The sequence below is a fragment of the Leguminivora glycinivorella genome, chromosome 16 (assembly GCF_023078275.1).
Source record: "Leguminivora glycinivorella isolate SPB_JAAS2020 chromosome 16, LegGlyc_1.1, whole genome shotgun sequence".
Taxonomy (NCBI): Eukaryota; Metazoa; Arthropoda; class Insecta; order Lepidoptera; family Tortricidae; genus Leguminivora; species Leguminivora glycinivorella.
This window is the reverse complement of record NC_062986.1, coordinates 13,814,399-13,837,907: the sequence shown is the minus strand read 5'-3', so window position 1 is coordinate 13,837,907 and position 23,509 is coordinate 13,814,399. Positions and strand designations below refer to the sequence as shown.

The 23,509-nt window shown below is 38.5% G+C and overlaps 2 protein-coding genes across 2 annotated transcripts in view; both read left to right on the top strand.

The window, feature by feature from the left end:
- The window catches only part of LOC125234520 (ubiquitin-conjugating enzyme E2 R2), a 44,908-nt gene extending 27,159 nt beyond the window's left edge, over positions 1–17,749 (top strand). Inside the window, 4 exon segments of the mRNA XM_048140786.1 lie at positions 4,971–4,989; positions 4,992–5,202; positions 9,876–9,990; positions 14,184–17,749. Of these exon segments, the coding sequence (XP_047996743.1) occupies positions 4,971–4,989; positions 4,992–5,202; positions 9,876–9,990; positions 14,184–14,324 (486 nt within the window). The 3' untranslated portion in view covers positions 14,325–17,749.
- Positions 17,750–18,415: 666 nt separating this feature from the next.
- On the top strand, positions 18,416–22,792 carry LOC125234656 (maspardin-like). The gene is made up of 5 exons (XM_048140990.1): positions 18,416–18,637; positions 18,735–18,975; positions 19,472–19,701; positions 21,183–21,431; positions 22,451–22,792. The coding sequence occupies exons 1-5, from the start codon at positions 18,539–18,541 to the stop codon at positions 22,586–22,588; spliced, it is 957 nt and encodes a 318-aa protein (XP_047996947.1). The 5' UTR covers positions 18,416–18,538; the 3' UTR covers positions 22,589–22,792.
- The last annotated feature ends 717 nt before the right edge of the window (positions 22,793–23,509 follow it).

Below are 23,509 nucleotides of genomic sequence, written 5' to 3'. Positions count from 1 at the left end.
TGAGACTCAAACATATAAAATATTTTATGCAGTATGCGTCGCGCTCTCGACATGTAAAGGCGGGGTCGCTACTCTTGAGGAAGATCCTCGAAAATGGATCGAAACATGTCGAACGCTATATCGACTTAACACGTGAGTAACCCGCTTAAAATATTTTTAAATAGGAATTATACAATGTTGATGATGGTAAAAAACTTCCTTCCCCGAGCCTCGATTTATCTGCTGTCTGTTCGGAAAAAGAAAACTCGTGGAATGTATCCCCTATACTATCTGTGACTCTTCTCTACCCCCACAGACTACACAGACATCCGATCTCCGCCACCCGATTTTTTCCATCATTCTTCGGATCTAGTACGTAATAAATAACATACAAATAATTCTACGGCTATGACGGATCTTATTGTCACGGATTCGGATCGGACTTTTACATTTATGATATTAGTAGAAATTTTACATTTAGTATTCAAACTTACCATCAAGTAAAAACCAATGCACAGAGCAGTAAACAAGTGACATATAAGTATGTATTTGCCTAACGCTATCGCGATCCGCGTATCACGGCATCTAGGTCATGCGAATATTCGGAGTAGGCCGCGTGCACTAGAGTGGAGCCACAGTCTTTGTGCCTTTTGTTTTCGACTCGCCAAACGTCTAGAAGCGGTAACAATGGATAGGTGAGGCTAGGAAAATGGTGGTTCTGCCAAAAAGCGAACTCCCAGCCTTCAATTACTTCAGATTTCGCTTCATTAAAATCTGTAAAATTAAATTTTGCGTTAAGCTTCCTTTGAAGAAATAGGTCGTTTCAAATTGAGGGCAAGCCCAGCTGCCATTTACTAAACTATATCTTCTTAAACGAGCGGTCCCACCCGGATATAAGCCCAGGGACAATCTGTTTCCCACCCAAACGTGCGTTACATACAAAAAAGTCGTTTCTTATCATACATGTCCAAGAACCGAATGAGTCAAATGACCTCATGTCAATGCGCAAAACTTTATCGATGATAAGTTTCGCATACTGTGAAATTGTGAATATAATGTTTAGTTATCGACTGTTATAATAACTCAAAAGTTTTCCTAGTTTTGGTATAACTTTTCGTAACTGACTGACACATATTATAGCATTTTGATCTACGTATCAGATACTACTACTATATAACGAGTAGATAAACAGGCATTCGCATCATTTAAACTTAACACGTCTCATCACAAACTATTTATAACGACCGACATTCAACGAGGTCCATTCTAAGCATCCCACTCATGGCACTAACCCGCATTTAGCCTAATCGATCCAATAATTGCAAAATGATAACGATAACATTTTTCCTACCCGACCAAGGGCGGCGACGAAGGCGAACCGTGCCTAGTTCCGGTTTCTCCTTTGTGAGACGCGGAAACATGTCAGTGTCTCGGTGACGGGTAGTGCTGTGCTGACCTGTCACTTCCTAGCTTTGTGCTCATCTGGGGCTGTTACATATAAATAACCTGGCTTATTTGGTCACTAATGCTCTAGAAAAATCCCTTCTGTCCCACCTTAGTTTACGCGGAAACATGTCCGTGACTCGGAGACGGATAGTGCTGACCTGTCACATCCTTTGTGCTCATCTGGGGTATTTGATATTTATAAATAATCTGACTTTATTTGGACACTAATACCCAAGAAAGATCTTTCAAGTCCCACCTTAGTTTACCCGGAAACATGGCGGTGACTCTGACAGATAGTGCTGACCTGTTCACTTCCTAATAGCTTTGTGCTCAGCTAGAGTATTTGATATAAGGAATCGAATGAAAAGAATCCCTTCTTGCCATCTAAGTTTACTCGGAAGCATGGCTGTGGCTCTGACAGAAAGTGCTGAGTTGCTGACCTGTTCTGTTCCTAACTTTTTGCTTATCTGTGGCTGTTTCATGTAAATAACTTGGCTTTATTTGGTCAGAACATTTTCTTTTGTGAGTGATGCTACCTTAGTTTATCTTGCTTGCTTGCTATGAGCCAGAAGAACAGAGTACTTACAGTGCTCAAGTGCTGGTAATTGCCACTACTAATGGCCTCCAAAACTTTGGATTATCAAAGTGAGATCAAGTAACTTGACGACGATTTTAATAAATACCACAGATTGCTCAACGGGTTTTTTTTAACCGAATATGTAGTGACGTATAATCATAAACATTACTCTCGATTTCTGATTTCTAAATGGATTAACCGCAAAGTCATAAACGTTGCCGCAGCTATAAAACGCAGGAACTGAATAAATACATAATGTAAACAAGAAGCCCTAGTTTCTATCCATATGCGCACGTAAGCTGTTATGACTATTTTAGGTAATCACTAACTCGGTAACAATAGTTTTACATAACACCTGGTTACGCACTAAAAACGGAAGGCACCTTGGAAAGCGTTCAATCCGAGGCTGAAATTTGTACAGCTTGGCAAAAAGAGTACAAATTAAAAAGTGGCAACATCGTAGTGTCGTCCCTTTCAAATCAATGTATGTGAGAAAACGGGACGACATTAATACGATGTTGCCACTTTTTAATTTCTACTCTTTTTGGCCAAGCTGCAATATAGCGATGGAACCGATGAGTCAGCAAAACGGATCAATTTGGTTGGAATTGTGTCCGGCTACCGCAGACATCGACATTCGAAAATCGTCGGTCTCGGTCGAACATTGCAAGAGTGATAGAGACGGAGATAGGCGTTCTTCGAATTCCGATGTTCGCGGTAGGCCAGTGGCATTCACGAAACATCTCATCGGTGTGTCATCACTGTTAGCAAACGAGTGTGACTCTTGACATCAAGATCCATAATAAATATGCGTAATCTGAGCGCAGTGTTCTGATCAAAGAGTTAAGGCTAAAGAAAACCCTTAATATTTCTTCAAAAACAAGAAAATCAATTGGGTGTCCTATGAAAAATGCAAGGGAACCTGTTGTTTTGCTACTTCTTTTGTCCTCATAATCACCTGCTCCTGCAGTTTTCAAGAAAACATAATCGAAACCACCCGAAACATACCTATTTAATAAATAACATTAACAATTTTTGACGCTAAAAATTAGAAAATTTCAACACTAATAATCACTAGACACCACTCTCGGTGAGCGCTCGGAAAACTCCCCTGATGTTTAGTGGCAATATGTTATTTACTTCCACAATTTGCTTGCACAATTTCCACGGAGTGTCGCCATTTCCACGGTATACGAGTACGTAGCCACAAAGGGACACTTACATGTCCTGTCCACGTTACCAATCTTCATTAAAATGTTTGTAATATGTACGAAGTGTACAAACTACACAATACACAATTCAGTTTGAAGTTGAACAAAGGTTTTAAGTCAAGGTGTTAAGATTTTCTTATTTTATAACACGTAAATTATGTGCGTCCGATGTTCGTCCCTTGTAATTTGAAATTAATATTAAAATATGCGTAAAATCGAGAGACGTGATGAAACTGAAGGAGCGCCTTTTAATTTTCCATCAGTTTATTTGCTCTCTTTTGCCGTAAGATTAAACTTATTTATATCAAAGGTCCCTCCCTGGGATCTAATTGTATACATCATGTTACTGCCAAAGCGCCCTTATAGTAAGCCGCAAAATGGGAATTTGTTTGGAAGCGACAATTTTAGTAATCTAGTAAAATCTAGTTTCTGGTCTATTTTTACTAATTTAATATTAATACTATGCAATTTCGTTTCCTTTCAACCACTTAATTGCTAAGAGTGGTACTAGAACTTGAGCAGTCTCATGTACTCTGTCTACCCCTTTTGACAATACATGCGTGAGTTTATGTATGTGTGTATGTAATACTCTATATTACTTAATACTTAATCGACAGTATCTCTTCATTCCGCCTGGGTGGGATCATGAGCATCCTTTTATGTTATGGCACTTTTAACTATTCAAAAGTCCTGACCCGCACCGCCCAGCCCATCTGTTAGTCCCACTTCGGAACTAGGTCGCCCAAACAGCCACGTTCAAAACGCAAGAATAACTTGTGTGCGCAACTCTGACCTGCTGTCGAAACTAATTCATGCGATACTGGTGATCTACGTACATCTAATACGTCGTCATACTATACCTAGACGTAAACCTACGTCGTCTGTTTCGTACTGACCTAGCTACGAGGCTACACTGATTATTTATTATCATTGCTAAGTTATGCATGTTCATTTATATCTGTCGGAAGCTGCAGTATTTTAAATATACGTATATAACCTCATTTAAATTCTAAACAAAGGGACTAAGTCGACCTTGTCATTCCAGTGGTCCCACAGGCAGAATTAGTAAAATATTTGCAGTGTCCGCTGTCATTGAAAGGAGGCCGTGCTCGGCAGAGTGGAACAATTAAACCTTACCTGTGATATAATCCGCATTGTATGTATGATTCGAAGAACAGATGTAATAAACTTTCAATTGGAGTTTAAAGCTGACCACAGTGACCAATTAAAAATCGTTACAAAGTACGCGGAAGTGTCTTTCCAATCCCATTTGATTAAAACTTCCTCCCAGTAGCATTACAGAGTAAGTACATGCGTTTATAAAACAGCCTATTTGTGCCATCATATGTATGTATAAACTCTTTATTGTACAAAACACAAAACATAAATATGTATGTATGTATAAATTCTCTTTATTGTACAAAATTAAGGTTCTCTACATATTTTCTTAATAATAACATAAATATGACAATTATATTACTAAATGGATAGGACAGTACAAAAAGTTGACGAACTTATCCGAACTTATCCCTGTAAGGTTACATTTATCATCATCGGATCTAAGTATAATGACCAAATTGTATTTGTTGCCGATCCAGTTTTCTCAAGTTTTATAAATGCGGAAATGGAAATATAATAAAGGCTACTCGGTCTTTGCAACGATCCGCCATCTCTTAATTACCTGCTCCACTTTTTGACCTTGTCACGGTCACGATGGCCTGACCTACGCTTTCTAATCAATAATTTTCTCTTTCCAGAACGGAGACCTCTGCATATCAATTTGCACCCGCCCGTGGATGACCCTCAGTCAGGCGAGCTGCCGTGCGAACGCTGGAACCCCACACAGTCCGTCCGCACGGTGCTGCTCTCAGTCATCTCACTTCTGAACGAGCCCAACACCTTCAGCCCGGCCAACGTGGACGCCAGCGTCATGTACAGGCGTTGGCGCGACTCCAAGGGCAAGGATAAGGAATATGAGAATATTATAAGGTGAGCAACCCAAATGTATAGTCTCCCCACGCAGTCGATCAGCACGGTCCTACTTTCAGTTATCTCACACCTGAACGAGCCCAACACCTTCAGCCCAGTCAACGTGGATGCCAGCGTCATGTACAGGCGTTGGCGCGACTCCAAGGCAAGGATAAAGAGTATGAGAATATTATAAGGTGAGTTACATTGGTTACTGAGGCGTCGGAGTCGGAGCGAAAGGATGGTTCGAGCTTCAAGCGACTTAATGCATCGGACTGAAGAAGCGAAATACGAAACTTAGTGTCAACACACATAATAATTGAGATCGCTGAGTCAGCAAAGTTACCGAAGTTTAGTTTACCTTCTTTGACAACATTCTCAACACTGTGGCTGCTTTGCAGCAGCGTTGGCGCAAATGCACAGCGTTATCATTTTATATGGCGCTGACTGAAGCAGATGCTCAAGAGACGCTAGTGTGGGTCCTCTCTTATCATTTCAGCCCACACTTGGAAGTCGCAACTAATTTAGACACAAGTTTTGTATTGCAACTTATAATTATCATGATTACTGAGGGATAACGGATAGTGCTAGTTAACCGTTATCAGAGAAATTACAAATGGAGCATCGTTCTGGAAACAAGCAATAGTCGTTATTACGAACAATAATTGGTATAGGAAAACGCGACGCCAGCGCGTCGTTACGTAATTAATAGGAAACTGTTACAATATCTAAGGACAGTCGGTATCGATAAATTCCATACAAACTAGGTCAGAATCAGCGGGGACCCTCTGCATGACGAGCTGAAATGACGATATTGATATGAAATGGTTTATTACTACCATTGTATCTTATACGGAAATGTAATATAAGTACATATTCTATACTATTATTATTCCCCGTGTACTGATGGGTTAGGAAGTTAGGTACCTAGAGATAACGATAGTGTGTAAGTTTTAATTCATCCTTTCCTAGAGGTGGTCGTTTACTAGGGGAAATTGGGGAACCAATGAGCTGGGTAGGTATTTAACGGGTGTCCAATGTAAAGAATCCACTGGGAGATAATGAATTCAATGTAACGTGATGGGTGATAGTCGTGATAGACTAGCAACCTGTCTGCCTACCCCTTTTGGGAATACAGGCGTTAGTTTATGTGTGTGTCCTATTACAGTATATGGCAGTGTTTTTCAAACTTTATGGTGCCACGGCCCATTATGACCTTTCAATTTTTTTCGCGACCCCCATACCTCGTTTCTAATATATTACCTATAACTTAGTGCTGAAAGATGTAATAAAAGTTGTAAATTCGATCAAAGGTAAAGATTTGCAAACTCGTCTATTGCGAATATTAAATTTAGTATGCGAAGATATGTGTGTACTTTATTTATCACTTGTCACGCAGAGGTGAGATCGCTTTCGAGAGGAAGGGTTTTGACACGCGTTATAGAGCTTAATCAGAATTATTAATGTTTTTACAAGATAACAAAACTGGAATAGCAGATCTATTTTCTGATTATGTTACAATATTTAAAGTAGAATATCTTGGCGGTATCTTTGACAACTTAAATGTTATGGACGCAAGTCTGCAAAGAAAGGGACGAAAACATAATTACAGAAAAAGATAAAGTTAACGGATTTCTAGCAAAAATTGAGTTGTGGACAACATTTTTACACAGCATGTACAGTATATGCGCATGCAGTTTGATTATTTCCCTTGCATGGCTAAAATCATTCAATCAGTTATGGTGGAGAGCTTGCAAAGTTTAAAAAACCAACTCCAAAATTATTTCTCAACTGGAACATGGATTGGTGATGATGATGGAAAGATGGATTTTGAATATATTTTTTAAATATTAAGTCCGTTAAGCTGGCCGATCTCAACGCCCCGGTGAAAGAAGCACCATTTCAATTGATGCGTTCTGGGTTAAAAGAATGGCTGAATATCCACATTTAGTAAAAGAAGCCCTTAAAGTTTTGATCCCATTTGGTACTTCATATTTATGCGAGCGGACGTTTTCAACAAATAATAGTTATTTGTTATACAAGGGGGCAAAGTTGTATTTTAACGCCGAGTGTGGAATTGAAAAACGAGCAAGTGAAAGGATTCTATAGTTGAACCACGAGCGAAGCGAGTGGTTCGAGAATAGAATCCTGAACTTGCGAGTTTTTAACACACGAGATGTAAAATACATTTGCACCCGAGTGTAACACAAAACTTTTCCCCTCACTATAGCGAGGAAACTACAACGCAAAAAGTGCGTTAATCACTGCTTCCAGTAGTTCCACAGGTGGTAAATCATCTTTATTACTAGATTCACCTACTTTTATCAATTTTAAAGCAGTTAATTTGACTTTATTCAAGGTCAAATTACTTTACCCACTAGTGGATAAAATGCGTTTTTACCCGCTGGTATTAAAGGACAAAACACGTGTTTCCGAGCTAGTGAGGGGAAAACATAATTTATTTATTTATCATAAAATGAGTTGTTTTAAGGTTGTTATCCTTTTAATTCTCAAGAATTTCACTTTTTTAAGTTAAAAAAAAATTAAACCAGCCTGTCATAAGTTTATCTTAAAGCTGAACTTCGCGACCCCCCTGGATAAATGCCGCGACCCCCTTGGGGGTCGCGACCCACACTTTGAAAAACACTGGTATATGGTAATCAGGATTATTACTGAGCGGAAGCGCTGACATTAGTTGCTTTACAAATATGCAAGTCCGAGAAAATCTGTCTCAATTTACTTTGAAAGATACGAAGATTTTCATACTGCAAGGTCCTTTTGTAAATAATATAAAGCTGACTCGTTAGTCTCTTGGAAAATATATTTGAAGCGGGGAAGCATTTCCTATAATTATTTTTATATTTATTACTAGGCAAATGGTCTATGTAACTACGGAGTTTATAGACAAGGTAATAGTAGCAAAGACATATTATGTAGGTAACTCCGTATAGACAGATAAAGTCTAAAAAAAACGTACCTCAGAACCATAAAGAAAAAGGTACGGTGGCCTAGATGGCGTTACACCTTTGGGGGACGCTCGGCTAGATGTCCTAATATTAATTTTTGACATTTTAACACATATCAAGCGAAGAATATTGGCCAAATTGTCAAAACTGAGGTTCAAAAGTTTTAAGCCTGTGTCACGAGATGGCAGTTTACGCAGTGTGATTACACATTTTACTTTGACAGTAACTCTCTATAATACTTGATCCTCTTTGGTAGTAAGTAGAGGAAGGTTTCACACTCCACATAGCACCTTTCTATTTTTTCTCGCTTCGCTGCTATATGGTTTTTATGTATCGATCATTCTAATTGAATAATCCGATAAAGTATCCAATGTCCCTGAACCCGAACTTAAACGAATATCGCGTGCATTCGTCCTACGCGTAACGAATTTCACACACTGCTTGACACGCCTGTGGCCCCTGTGGGTGTTACCTGCATGCGCGCATCATGGGGGAGGGATGCGGGATCATGACCCCAGGAGCCTAAGTTGGCCATACAAATAGACCACGTGACCCCCCTGGGGCCTGGGCCTTTACCACGTGAGCACGAAGCTGGATCCGCGCTTGGTTACCTGTGGTGCCATTAAAAAAGTACGAGTAGCTTCATCGCCGTATTCGCCGTAATGTTTTTTTCAGTACAGATGGTGTTTTTTTTACGCACTAGTGCGAGAAGTGGTTCATTATATGCCAGGTCGAAACTTCGGAGGCTCATCTGTACTGAAAAACGTCGTACAATACACGTGCGAAAAGGAAGTTCGAAACGAGTGGCGATAAATTAAAACACGATTACACGACCGAAGGGAGTGTTTTAAATCGACACGAGTTACGAATACGAGTTACGTTTAATGTTTTTTACGCACTTGTATCGTAATGTACTATTTTACGTCGTGCCCTAATCCATACTAATATTATAAATGGGAAAGTGTGTGTGTCTGTTTGTTTGTCCGTCTTTCACGGCAACACGGAGCTACGATTTGATGTGAGTTTTTATGTGGAGAGAGATGAAGGGATGGAGAGTGACATAGGCTACTTTTTGTCTCTTTCTAACCCTCTACTTACCTAAAATGGGATGTGGACGTTTGTATGGCGCATTCCGCAATTTTCGCGAATTTAACGCGAGCGAAGCCGCGGGCAAAAGCTAGTAAATAATAATATTCTGACAAAGATGTTTACTGCGACATATTGTTGATAGTCGTAACAAAATTTTCTAAAAAACCATAATATGGATATTAATTGGATAAGTTTGGATGGAAATATGGTTAAGAAAGATGAAGCCACAAGAATTATATTTTCAATTACTTTTTGTCACGGAATTTGGAATATTGTAATGTTTCTTGCGCGATGTCAAATAATATTGACAACACAGTTGATTAGTAATCACAAGTTAAAAGTGTTAAGCTGTGTTGTCAATATTATTTGACATCGCGCAAGAAACATTACAATATTCCAAATTCCGTGACACACAAATCACTGATTACATTAACCATTTTATAATTGATATAAAACTTAATAAATTTATTATTGTCTTCGGTTACCGCGATAGTTAATCATGAAAGTTCAAGAACGCTGTGAAGCGTTCGAAACGTCGGGATGTATTATGATTATTATGAAGTCATTAAACGCGATATATGTAATCCGTTTTCTCATTATTATTTCATGTTTAATAAATGTTTTAATTATTTTTTACAGGAAACAAGCGCAAGTCGCGCGTATAGACGCAGAAAGAGAAGGCATCGTCGTGCCTCTCACTCTAGAAGACTACTGCATCAAAACACAAGTCAAGTCAACCACACAAGAACCACAGGTAATACACATAACCTATAGCAAATATATTTGAAGTGACATTTCTATTTTATTGAATAGAATAGAAGAAATTTATTCAGAAAACGCTTAAATTTATGAATTACATAGACAGTACTAATTTATTGTTAAGCGTATGTCAAGATACCACTTAAGAATCTCGACGCTGGTCTTCCGTGGAAACCCTTCCGAAAGAGCGCAACTACATGCTAGTACATAATAGTGTTTATATATAGGTAAGTGCAAAACCTGAAATAGATACCAAAGATACCATACACCAAAGAAAAAGCGATCAAGCTCACTCGTATAGGTAGGTACAAAAAGTTTCAAAAATTTAATTTGGTATAATTGTTATTATTTAAATGAAGACCACAATTTAAATGTAGACCACAAAGAAAGAAAGAATTTACGAAATTACGGCACCGAAACAGTCGTCATTAAAGGTGAAGTAGAATTTAACGCTATAATGTAATATAATACAATATAAGGGGGGCACTCTTTCCATTTGGACAGGCCCAGCTGAGTTTAATTTTTTTTTTGTGAATTTAAAATATGTTTTTTTAATTTACATTTAAATGATCCAATTGATGGTGAATTTCTTATAGGTAGATATTGCTTTTTATCATTTTACATACCACACCACACCACGATAAATATACCACTACACCTTGCCACACTTAGGCCAACGTGACCACGACATATTTAATCCCAAGCTTAGGTTTAATCTGTCATAGCACCTTTTCACCTCCAATATCAAAACTGATTTGTATGGCTGCGTATCCACCAAAGATGTGTCACCAAAGAATCACATTTACCTGCCTTCACTAATCGCAGCCTTTTTAGTTCATAACCTAACAAACACACCTTTCGATGCGACTATTCGCATCACCTCTACTGGAAACGCAGCCTTTTTGCCTTATTACAATCTACATTATCGCACAAGTCAAGTCACGTATCACGATATAATATTTGATCACAAAATTTTACCAGTATCAGTTGAGAATTGTGACTCGTATAAGAGAACATCTGAACACAAAAAAAAAACATATTTCCCGAGACATGACTTGTGGTACGGTCAACAATAAAAAAAATTAACTATGGCAGTAAATACGGAACAGAAGATGAACTTGGGGCCACTGTAAAAGGCAAGACAAACACAAGGCCAGGCGGATTGGCAGCGGGTATCGAATGTATCGATCGCTGATGCGTTGTCAACTCGCTTTACATCACTGCACCGTGCACTTTTATATTAACGAATTAAATGTGACATTATCTGGGTAAAGGGACCTTAGTGTCGATGGCGCTTACGGCGTTATGTGCGATGTTTGTATACAAATACAACGCGGCGGGACGTAAGCGCCATTGACAGTAATGAAGGTTCCTTTACCCAGATAACGTCACAAATATTTATGACAGACTTTCGTTTGTAAATATCGGCTTATTTATTGGTACTATACTTTGACAATGATAATATGCTGTACTTACTAGGAAATGTACAGAAAGGTGTCCTATTGCACCAAAATTTTTATTGGGAGAAATTCATTGTTTAATACGAATAATATTGGTTGATTTATAACGCCGTGTCTTGCGTGGGCGACGGTCGCCGTCGCGTCTCATACTTCCATATCGATAAGGTTTGATTTCGTATGCGTTGCATCGCCGTCGCGCGACCATCGCGCGACCGTCGCCCACGCAAGCCACGGCGTAAGAACTGAAGATTATTTTACTTCTCATATAAAGTTCACCGAAAACTTCGCAGCAATTATTGGCAGACATAGGCACCTAATCGTTGGATCTCATGTCAGCTCAACTGAATTAAAACGAGAGCTACCTATTGGTTGATTCGTTTCTCTTCACTTATCTCGGTCTCAGTGGGAATTAAAGCAGACTAACTATGGTACTAGTGAAATTATAGTAGTCTGAATATAATATGTATGTAATGATTATCTTTTATTACACGTAGATTATTACACGTAGCAAGGTTCATTATCAGGAACCACCCTGTATATGAGTTTTAGTTAAATTCGCAAAAAAAAAATTTTGGCATTTCAAAACGTAAACAATACAATACTCTTTATTGCACACCTCACATAGTTTACCCAGATAACGTCACAAATATTTATGACAGACTTTCGTTTGTAAATATCGGCTTATTTATTGGTACTATACTTTGACAATGATAATATGCTGTACTTACTAGGAAATGTACAGAAAGGTGTCCTATTGCACCAAAATTTTTATTGGGAGAAATTCATTGTTTAATACGAATAATATTGGTTGATTTATAACGCCGTGTCTTGCGTGGGCGACGGTCGCCGTCGCGTCTCATACTTCCATATCGATAAGGTTTGATTTCGTATGCGTTGCATCGCCGTCGCGCGACCATCGCGCGACCGTCGCCCACGCAAGCCACGGCGTAAGAACTGAAGATTATTTTACTTCTCATATAAAGTTCACCGAAAACTTCGCAGCAATTATTGGCAGACATAGGCACCTAATCGTTGGATCTCATGTCAGCTCAACTGAATTAAAACGAGAGCTACCTATTGGTTGATTCATTTCTCTTCACTTATCTCGGTCTCAGTGGGAATTAAAGCAGACTAACTATGGTACTAGTGAAATTATAGTAGTCTGAATATAATATGTATGTAATGATTATCTTTTATTACACGTAGATTATTACACGTAGCAAGGTTCATTATCAGGAACCACCCTGTATATGAGTTTTAGTTAAATTCGCAAAAAAAAAATTTTGGCATTTCAAAACGTAAACAATACAATACTCTTTATTGCACACCTCACATAGTTTACAAGTATTATGCACAAGAAACAAAAAATTAAATAGAGGTAACAACAAGCGGTCTTATCGCTTAAGAGTGATCTCTTCCAACCTTTGGGTATTGGAGTTAATATAATCAGAATATATGGTAGGTGGCTCTAAGAAGTATAAGAAGTATAATTTAAATACAAACAACACAAAACACTCATGAAAATACACATACTTAAATAAGTATAACCATAAACATACGCAAACCTAAGTGTAAGGTCTGAGTGCGCTCATATTGGGCGTACACTGTACGCCGTACAGCAGGACGGGGCATGCGGCGTTCATGTCAATCAATTGAAGCTCATACAAGTGTCCTGAATCGACGCTTAACTTAATATTATGATTTATGACACTAAATTGTTACTCAAGCTATCCATTATCATCCAATATGATGTAGTCCCGCTTGCGCTCGGCCATAAAAGTATATCACTACATTCACTACCTATTTATATTATTACTAACAACCTACCTACTGTAGGTATATGTTGAAGCGTTACTGGCTGTGATATGTGCTATTGCTGACTTCATGAAAACACTTTCTTACGTCATCCACCCCGTTCTGGAACATACTTAAAAAACTGTTCAATTTTAAAATATGCCCTCTTGGCTAGACGGACGCGAGATTAGATTTGACTTTCTGATTTTTCCGAATGACGCCTCTGTAGTCTGTTTCCTTTATGACGTCATGAGATAAACTCAATAAACCTTACACCTACTAAGGGCTGGTTTTTCAATCGCCAGATAAATAATATCTGTCAGATAAATGTTAGCTGTCATTGTCATTTATACGTGTGATGAAAAGGATAGTGATAACTTTATCTGATAGATATATTTATCTGGCGATTGAAAAACCGGCCCTAAATGAAGTTAAATAATTGTAGATACAATCAGAGAGTTTGCCTCGAACTACTTTATTCGACGCATATTTGAATTATCGATTGCATATGCAAAAAATAACGCGATAAAGAGGGAAATATCGAAATATGTACGTTGTAAATTTTATATTGATTATACTTCAGTATGTCTACAGCAATTCATTACAGATACAGACTTTTAAACATACTATTACGTTCTAGGAAAAAAAACTGTTGCATAACTGAATAAGCTGATGCATATTGTGATCGTGAAATTAACTTCTTAGGCCTAAACACATGTCCACGGTACAGTACCGTCCACGGTGTAACGGCGCAGCGCCGTCAACGTTTCATGGTACGGCGCTGTGCCGTGACACGGTGCCGTGCACGGTGCGACGGCACGGCATTAGGCCGTGCACGGATTCGTGCCGCCACACCGGCGGACGTCCATCCGTGTAAGGGATTCTACTTTCAAGCGTAATAATCATTTGCTAACCTACACTTATCCCATTCCAGCTGGACATGACCGATTTCTACGACGACGACTACGACGACCTCGACACGTCGGACGAGGAGATCGAGGCCGGCGCGGCCAGCGACGAGGACGGCAACGACAGCGGCAACGGCGGCGACGAGAGCGGCAACGGCGAGTTGTGAGGCCCGCGCCGGCGAGGCCTGCTCTCCACTAGGCAAATATAACCTCATGGGCCCCGCTGCGAAAATACTTTACCTAACGGTATTAAACAGCCTTTACCTTACGGTGTTAAACAGCGTTTACCTAACGGTGTCAAACAGCATATATAGCCTGACGGTGTTAAACAGCGTGCATCTCATTTTTTGCATGGGGGCTTGTGGGGATAAAAACGTTTGACTTTATATGTGACTGTACAATGTCAACTTTATATTTGTGTAACGGCGAGTTGTGAAGCCCGCTCCGACGAAGCCTACACTACACTAGGCAAATATAACCTTATAGGCCCCACTGCAAAACAAAATGAACATATTAAAAGCATGCATGACCTTGCGATGTTTTTTTGGCTGAGGGCTTGTGAGGAGGTTAAAACCACTGACTTCACAATTGTGACTATAGAATGTCAGCTGTAACTTGGATATATTCAAAGCTTTGTAGTGTAACGGATATTGAAGAGGCCCGCTGTGCAAACATCAGTAGCCCCACTGCAAAAAAAACGGTTACACTCAAATTGGTATTTTCTTTGAACACTATGCTTCTTGGTCAACTTGCTACAAAAAGCATCCTATATTAAATAGCTTGCCGTCTCTAGGGAACTGGCTGAATATGTCATTTATTCACTTTTCTTATTTCTTTGTGCTACTGTCTGTATTCTTGGATATAGAAACCTATAATTATCGCTAATTGTAGTTACTTCAAAACAAAACTACTACTTAATTACTAATAATTTTTAATTGTTGTAGTCATTTTCTTAAATGCTTGCCATGACTTTCTAGTTACAATTATTACAAACTAATTACTGCTTTATTTCTTCTTGCCGATACATTAGGGACTAATGGCTATCTTAACTGACCTTTGATTAACTTTATATCTCACTAATAAGGTTTTTTTAAACAGTTATTCGAGTCGGTCGGAGATATACGGACCTATTCCTCTATGGAGTTTATAGTATCTACCTGTATCTATCGGTGAGCTCCGTCTTAGACTCTGTCTTCTCTTTCTATCAGGCAGACTAGCTCTATGTCTAACAAGGATAGATCATATTACACTATTTAGTGAGTGACTAGTCGAAACACCAAGACTTTTAGTTTTAACATATTTTAATATAATTCAGTATAAAATTAACATAGTCATTTGCTTTATTTTAACATCAAGCAAAACACACATAGGTACAGTTTCAATGGCAGTGGGGTGTATAATAAACCGTACCATGATTTTATTACCGGACTTAGGACTAATATAGACGCTACAACTTGGATGTGAGTTTACTTATATTGGGGTAAGGTAATATCCAATTCAACAGACAAATAAAATACTGCAATATAATGAAACACACATCAAGTTTTCTCACCGTCGAAATGAGCCCTTATTGACTAACTTATAAAATAGGACGTGACTTTTGGATGTAGCTGAACATTTCCTACAGTAGCAAGGACGCTACAGATGTAGTGCAAAATGTTTTCCTTCGTGTTTTCACGGAAACTCAAGAACTACTTCGGTCAACATTATTACTTCTTGTACTGAGACTGACTGAAGTAACATGACACGTTCGTGAGTAATCGTCAGTGAAAATACAAAGGAAAAACTTTTAGCACTAGGTGCATCTGTACTAAATGTTCAGCTACTTCCGACTATACTGCACTAGCATTCTAAGTGCAGTACTAAAATGATTTGAAAACATTATGGCTTCAAGCATAATAACAATGAAAGGATATCTCTATGATCCTTTTGAGAATAGTTCATAAATGTGTACATACAGTGGGTTGAGACGTAACTTTAGATATAGACGTATATGTGTAGTGGTAGGGGTACAGTGAACTATTTTGAAAACTATCGTAGGGTGGGTTAGTATTATCTGCCTTCAAGGAGCGTAGCAAAACTGACCGTTTGGCTTTGTATCACATTGTGTATTATTGCCTGATTGATACAATTAGTATTGTGTAACCCGAGAATCTACCGCAATAATTAAAAATAGAAATATTCTTATCTGCCTTCATTACTCGAATATGTAAGGGTTAGATAACAGATATTTTCGCGGTACCATCCTCTGTTATATATTAGCATAGGAGTCAGTTTTGCTTCGCATGTTTTAGCGATGATTTACACGAAGCATATTTTGAGTTGTCCGCACTTGCCTGAACCGGATAGACAATTTTACAATTTATGAAGTGAATGAATGGTGAATAGAAAGCTTATTTTTATAATGTTTATGGCAATATGTTCCATGCTAATGCAGCTCGGATAGACAACACGAAGTTCAGAGATTCAAAATATTATTATGAGTTATATTGTCGATTCAGGTTTAGTATTTCGATGTTTTCGATCTTTGAACTTCGCGGTATTGTATCTGACTACGAGGCACGATTGCGTTAGCAGAAATGACTAAGCGGGCGAGTTGACAGAGCGAGAGCACAGCTGTAGAGTCCATCGGCTAGTTGCAATGACGAACTGTGATTATGTCATTATTAATGTCAAATTTCCATGAAAATATGACGTTTATAAAGACACTTGATCATTTTGTTAGGTTTTCGGTGCAAAGTTAGCTATGAAGGACCCTTAAGAGTGTGTATAGATCATTTGGCCCACCTCACCCTCTTAGCTACTGGCTGTAAATGAACGCAGTCCTGTCCATTTTTAGCTGTTTGTCTATTCGACCATTATCTCGTAATATTAGTTAGTTTATTTAAGATTTATTGAATTATTAGCGAATTTTCAAATGTCACTATTTTTTATGTATTTTTGCTGTATTTTTTTCATCACAATTTGCTCCAACAAGTTGTCTTTGCTAAATTATATTGAGCATCTCTTTTTGGCTTTTTAAGAATGTTTTAATATATTAGTGTCCCCTACTTGAATAGGTTGATACGTCAAATGCACCATTTTCGTCTGACACTACTATAGTGAACTTGTACAGAGATTTATAATGAGTATGCTCAAAACATAATTTAAAAATACCGTAAGTTTATTAGATTAAAACCTGGCTACTGGTTCTCGATTGTGACCAGTATAGTAAAATGCCTACCTGTATGATTTAATTATAATAATTAAACGAAATTATCTGTAATGTATATTGTAAGTAAAAATGAATCTTTATGGTTAGTGTGCACTAAGTTAACGGACTCATTTGAACAATTATTAAGATCTAGAAAACTGATAACAAAATTGCTGTTTGCTTACAACTTAGATTCTCAATTTTTGTCAAGTCTGTTTAAATTCTTAATGCTGTATGTCTTGGCTAACACTCTGTTGATCCTGATGATTCGTCCAGAATTGTAAACATAAGTTACATTGTAAGTGGTTTGGCAAATCAATTAGGTAAATTACACGATGAGAATGTTAATTAATTATTAATCCTAGAATAACAATAAAGTAAAAGCGTTTGGATGCGAAACAGTTGTTTTTTTATGAATTTAATCATCCTACAAAGTCTGACCACTAAATCATACTTATTGTGGTGAAGAACCTGTTGACCAAGGAAAGAAGATATGTTAAAGTAACTATACAAAACTTGCAGATATACATATATATTGTAGAGTTGGGCCATACTATATTCACATACAAAATGTTGCATCAAATATGGAACATATGGGGTAAGTATGCTTTCTTACTGTGGCAAAGTTTAGCCACATAGTACCACAGTCCTATGCGTTATTGATATTATTATGCAAAAGTAATTCATTAAGGGCCACTTGCACCAACGAAAATTGAGGGTTCACCCACCATTTTATATGGAATTTGACAGTTGACGGTCCACTAACCCTGAGTTAAGTGGTTGGTGCAAGTGGGCCTTAGTGGTACGATATATATTACTTAAAACGCCAGAATCTGAACACGTAAGTAACACTAATTTTCTTTTATGAATATAAACTGTAGGTGTTAGAAGGTTAGGACCAACGAAGTAAACAATCGCTGGTTAGGACACATTTCAAATTCGTATTAAAGGTTATCGCCTTGCCGGGTTAGCCAACATTAGCCAATGAAATTAGTAGTGAAGAACACATAATTTGTGAGTGAACATCGCTCGAATATTCTTTTCTTATCTGTGCGAGCTGTCAATGTCAACAACAATGTTTTTTTTTACAACGTACATTCCAGCCACTTCGTTCTACTGTTACTAATTAGATTCTAATTTGTTTTCTGTAAAGAATAACTTAATATTTATTTCCTCGTAAACTATACAATGAGCTGTGTGAGTGACCTATCTCAATCAAATGAGTATTTGAGTTTTCGAAGTAGCATACCGTTGAGGAAAATCGTTGTTGACTCAGATAGTTCCAAGGTAACTAATACTTTTCGTACTTTCTACGTTTACCGTGATATATTATTAGTTTTTAAGTTTGTGATGTTACAGTGTTATTGAATTGTTTACCATTCAGGCATGGCGGATATTCGATTCTGGTCCAAAGTCGGTCGCGTGCCCTTTGATATGTTTACCTCCCGTTTCCGGCACAGCCGATGTTTTCTATAAGCAAGTGATGGGCCTGGCGTCTCGAGGGGTCCGTGTGATATCCGCGGAACCCCCGCCTTACTGGAATATGAAGGAGTGGTGTGATGGATTCAAAAGACTGATAGACTATCTAGAGCTTGACAAGGTGCATATTTTTGGGGCTTCCTTAGGTGAGTTTCTATGACGAATACGTATAACCTTAATGTAGAGTAGATAGAATTAGCTGGTATACTGGAAATCAGGTTATTATCAATTAAACCACTTCAAAATTCTTGCTAATTACAGTCAAAACAAATGAACTTTAATCACTTAATTAATGATAATAGCAGGAACAGCTAAACACAAAAGCATTGAGTACTCCTACTATTTTTTTATACTCCTACTATTCATTTATTTAAAAAACTACTGTTTATTTAAAAAATACCATCATTAGGTTTACCCAATATATGTGCCTCTTAAAGTAATACCATGCTTTAGAGCCGGTGATCCTTCAAATTCATTAATACTTTTAATATTGAAATTTTCATTTTACATACTTTTGGACTAGGAGAACTGTAAAGCATTTATTTAGATAGATATTATTTTGTGAAATTTCCTACAAAAAAATAGTATTTCTCATATTAAAAAGACTATCCCATCCAATTGACTATTCAATTTATATTTCAGGTGGATTCCTAGCCCAAAAGTTTTCCGAGCTAACATTGAATTGCCCCCGAGTGGCATCGCTAATACTGTGCAACTCCTTCACCGACACGTCCGTGTTTGAGTTCAAAGACTCCTCGGCTCTCTTCTGGCTCCTGCCGTCCTTGGTCCTGAAGAGGATGCTCATGGGAAACTTCTCGGCGGAGAAAGCTGATCGGAGAATCATTGAGGCGATTGATTTCATGGTTGAGAGGGTAAGTATTGTTTTGTAATTTAAGGGTCAGTCAAATTGTCAGTCTGTCACTGAATTTAGCAATTGCAATTTTTTTTGTATGGGAATTTCCATAGACTGCTGAGTGACATTGATGTATCTGTTATCTGTGGTTGTTGCAACTGACCCTTAAACTTAAAGTTGTTAAGGCATTCATAAATGTTTCTACTTTCTCATACTTCCTTTTTGAGAAGAATAAAACATGTTAAATATTAAATAAATTCAAAATACATATACCATTCTTACCATTCTCATAGTATAAAGTATAACTCATAAATGTGTCGCTTAACTTCAAAACTGGGTAAATCCATTCTGCTATAAGGTTGATTATCTTTCAGATCATATTATATTTTTTATATATTCAACCTTAAAGCAGAATGGATTTACCCAGGTTTGAAGTTAAGCGACACAAATAATACTGGTGAAATGAGTCATTTATATTCTATTGACATTCTGGTTAATAAGTATCTTAGGTCAATAGAAACAGTTGTACTTATACTTGCATATTTTTACATACATTACAATGAATGTCAAGTAAATTGAATACATAGGACAAGATAATATATGGTAATAAGAACATGTGTTGTTGAATCGTAATGCAATAACAAGCAATAGCGTCAAAGTCATTTGTTTTCTTATTTATTCATATTGAATAAGTACTACTTGCTTCATTGCTTAAAATCTATAACAAATGATATGATACGATGTAATTCTCTTGTTTTATTTTATCATTATCAATATTATCATTAGCATTGTTATAAAAATGAGGTCAAAGTTTATTGTGTTTTAGAAGCATATCAATTTGATAGTATTTGTAAACACTGCTCCTGATAAAGCGCATTTAATTTTTAAATACAAAGTAGTACTTGATCACAGTATAATAAAGAGTACTATCGTACAGTATGGCCACTCCCGCTCCCCGCTGAAATTGCCGCCCACCCCCTCTCGGTTACCTCACAGTTACCGCCTGCCAAAAACGCGAACAGTTGACCTGTCTTATCTCACTCATACAAGCATGGTACGCGTTCACCTACACGAGCTTAGACTGTGTGCCAGGAACGCGCCTCCTTCATATATTGGATTGCCAGTGTCCGAGTTGTGAGTGTTGTGACTATATTCCTCCTTTCGATCGTGTTTTAATTTATCGCCACCGTTTGACATTACTTCTTTTCCACACTCACTACTACATTTAAAAGTTTGAAAACCCTAGAAAAAATAAAACAGTGCTAACCAATGAGTTGAAACCGTTACCAATAAGACAGAATATTTACTAATCTTCTTCAGTTGTTTGATGCTGAGGATCGTGACATCATGTCATTCTGTTGAAGATTAGGTCCCTCCATAGGCGTCTGTGCCAAGCGCATGGCGTCGTGCAGTTTTAATCGCATGGGTGCAGTAATTTGAACACACACACCATCTAGTAGTGAGAGGTGCTTACTTACTAATAATGTCTTCATTTTCCAGCTAGAGTCCCTGAACCAATCGGAGCTAGCCTCCCGCTTAACTCTGAACTGCACACCGGGGTATATGCAGCCGCACCTCCTCAACGAGCTGGCGGTCACCATCGTGGACGTGTGGGACGAGTGCGCCCTCAGCCCGCAGGTCAGGGAGGACCTGTACAAGTCCTACCCGCAGGCCAAGCTGGCGCACCTGAAGAGCGGCGGCAACTTCCCCTATCTGAGCCGGGGCGATGAAGTCAACTTGCATTTATTAGTGAGTTTTTTGGTTGTAAGTTTTATTTGGTGGGTGTTTTCGCGAAAAAGATTCAAAAACTTTTTTTTCTAAAATAGGTAAATTTAATATTTTTTCTACTCAGAATTACAAACCCTTTCCAACCTACTAGGCAGAAAAAAGCGTCCCAAATTCCAATGCATTATTTTTGGCTGTTAATTGAATTTTTCCCACTTTGTTTTGTTACCATTTTTCAAACACTTTGCACAGCGGTTACTAAGTGGAAAGTATGCAAAATAATAGAAAATTTTGGGACCATTTTTTGTCTTGTTTTTTGTCCTAGGTCGAAAGGGCAGGAAAAACATAAAATTTACCTACCTTAGAAAAAATACTTTTGGTGATTCTTCTCGCGAAAATGCCCTGCGGGCCGATTTTTGAGTCTCACGCGTTCGAATTCAGAAAATTGTCACTGAAAATAATAAGCAAGTCACTGTTTTCAACCGGTATTTTAGTGACAAAATCCGGTATGCGAGATTCAAAAATCGCCCCCCTGGTCTGGTAGCACTTGTGTAAGACAGAAGATACTGTGTGTATCATGGATGTGGGCAAACTAAGTTGCAAAATTGTATATAACTAATTTACCAATAGAAAGGAGAATATGTATGTAAAGGGCATCCTGTATATTAGAACACAGTCAGCTTACAAGAGTTACAACGTAAAGCATAGAGCGTAAAGCAACGTAGTTACTGAACTGAAAATGTAAAAAGTGTTTTGTCCCTTTCTCACAAATACTTAAGTCAACATGGTCCCAAACCGGAACAAAACATTTTAATTAAGCATAATCAATTCAGTAACTTTTTTATGACTTAACGACTAAGTTATTTTTAATTAACAAGGCACAAATTCTTTTGATTCCAGGATGTCTGTGTCAAAATAATTTCGATTTTCTTCACTATACTTAACAACCGTTTTTGAATAAAGAGATTTCAAGATGATTTTTTTACGAAATACTGAAATACCTAAGTAAATACATATGTAGTAAGAAAAATCTCCTGTTTCAGATTCACCTCCGCCAGTTTGACAACACGGAGCTCTCAGCTTCTTACCTCAGCCTGCACAAGATGCCAGCGCCCGCGCAGCCCGAAGAGGGCACAGTCAGCTACTTTAATCAGCGGGATAAGTTTGTTAAAATCGCGTGAATCTCTGCATCGCTAGGGGCGCTAAGAGATAAGGGAAGTGTTCAGGGCTGTGTACAGTCTATGTGTAAGGCATGAGAGCACCCTTATATTGGGTGTTTAGCGGGCAGGGGCCCGTTTCTCGAAAGGTACAAGCCTTGTATTACAAATGCGCGAACTGTCAAATCGTATGGGTTGTCATGGAAACACACTTGTAATACAAGGCTTGTACCTTTCGAGAAACGGGCCGTAGGAGGTAGGGCATAGCGAATGATATTCCGCTTTGTGTGGTAGGGCACAGCACAGCGGATATCGTCTCGCTCGAATCTAGAGCAGAGCCCAACTGGGGTAGTACCTCCGCCTTACAGAAGACCGCAGCCAAATAGCACTAGACCCTACTCATAGTGTTGTGTTCCTGTCGGTGAGTAAGGCTGCCAGAGCTCAACGAGGGTGTGGTGTGCTGATGACGGGAGGACTTATGGAACTAACTTGTTCCGTTTATTGTCCTTTGAGTCGTCGGCAACCCGAACCCTCCTTGGAACTTGTACACTCCTTTTTGCTGTGTACTTAACACAGCAAAAGGGAATGTACAAGTTTCTAATGGGGTAGCAACGCGCATGTGACACTGTTTGAGTTGCAGGCGTCCATAGGTTACGGTGACCGCTTTACATCAGGCGGGCCGTATACTTGTTTGCCACCGACGTAGTATAAAAAACGGGCCACTGGGCGTGCGGCGCGCATGATAAACAATTGAAGCTCATACAAATGTCCCGAGTCCAAGTTGCATAGCGTGCAGGCGGGCGAGCCCGCCCCGTCGATCGGGCATCCTCTCAGGCCTCACACTATCTAACTGAGAGGTGCTCAACCTGCGGCCCGCTGGGCTTCCTTTTGGAGGCGACCCCACTCCCCCCAGTATCGTGGTCTGGATCTTGGTATATTCCGAAC

Excerpts from the sequence above, each read along its gene's own strand:
- LOC125234656 (XM_048140990.1), top strand. The coding sequence starts at position 18,539 with ATGAGCTGTGTGAGTGACCTATCTCAATCAAATGAGTATTTGAGTTTT. Across the intron at positions 18,976-19,471 it reads TATTTTTGGGGCTTCCTTAG|GTGGATTCCTAGCCCAAAAG; the intron begins GTGAGTTTCTAT and ends TTTATATTTCAG. Across the intron at positions 19,702-21,182 it reads TTGATTTCATGGTTGAGAGG|CTAGAGTCCCTGAACCAATC; the intron begins GTAAGTATTGTT and ends TTCATTTTCCAG.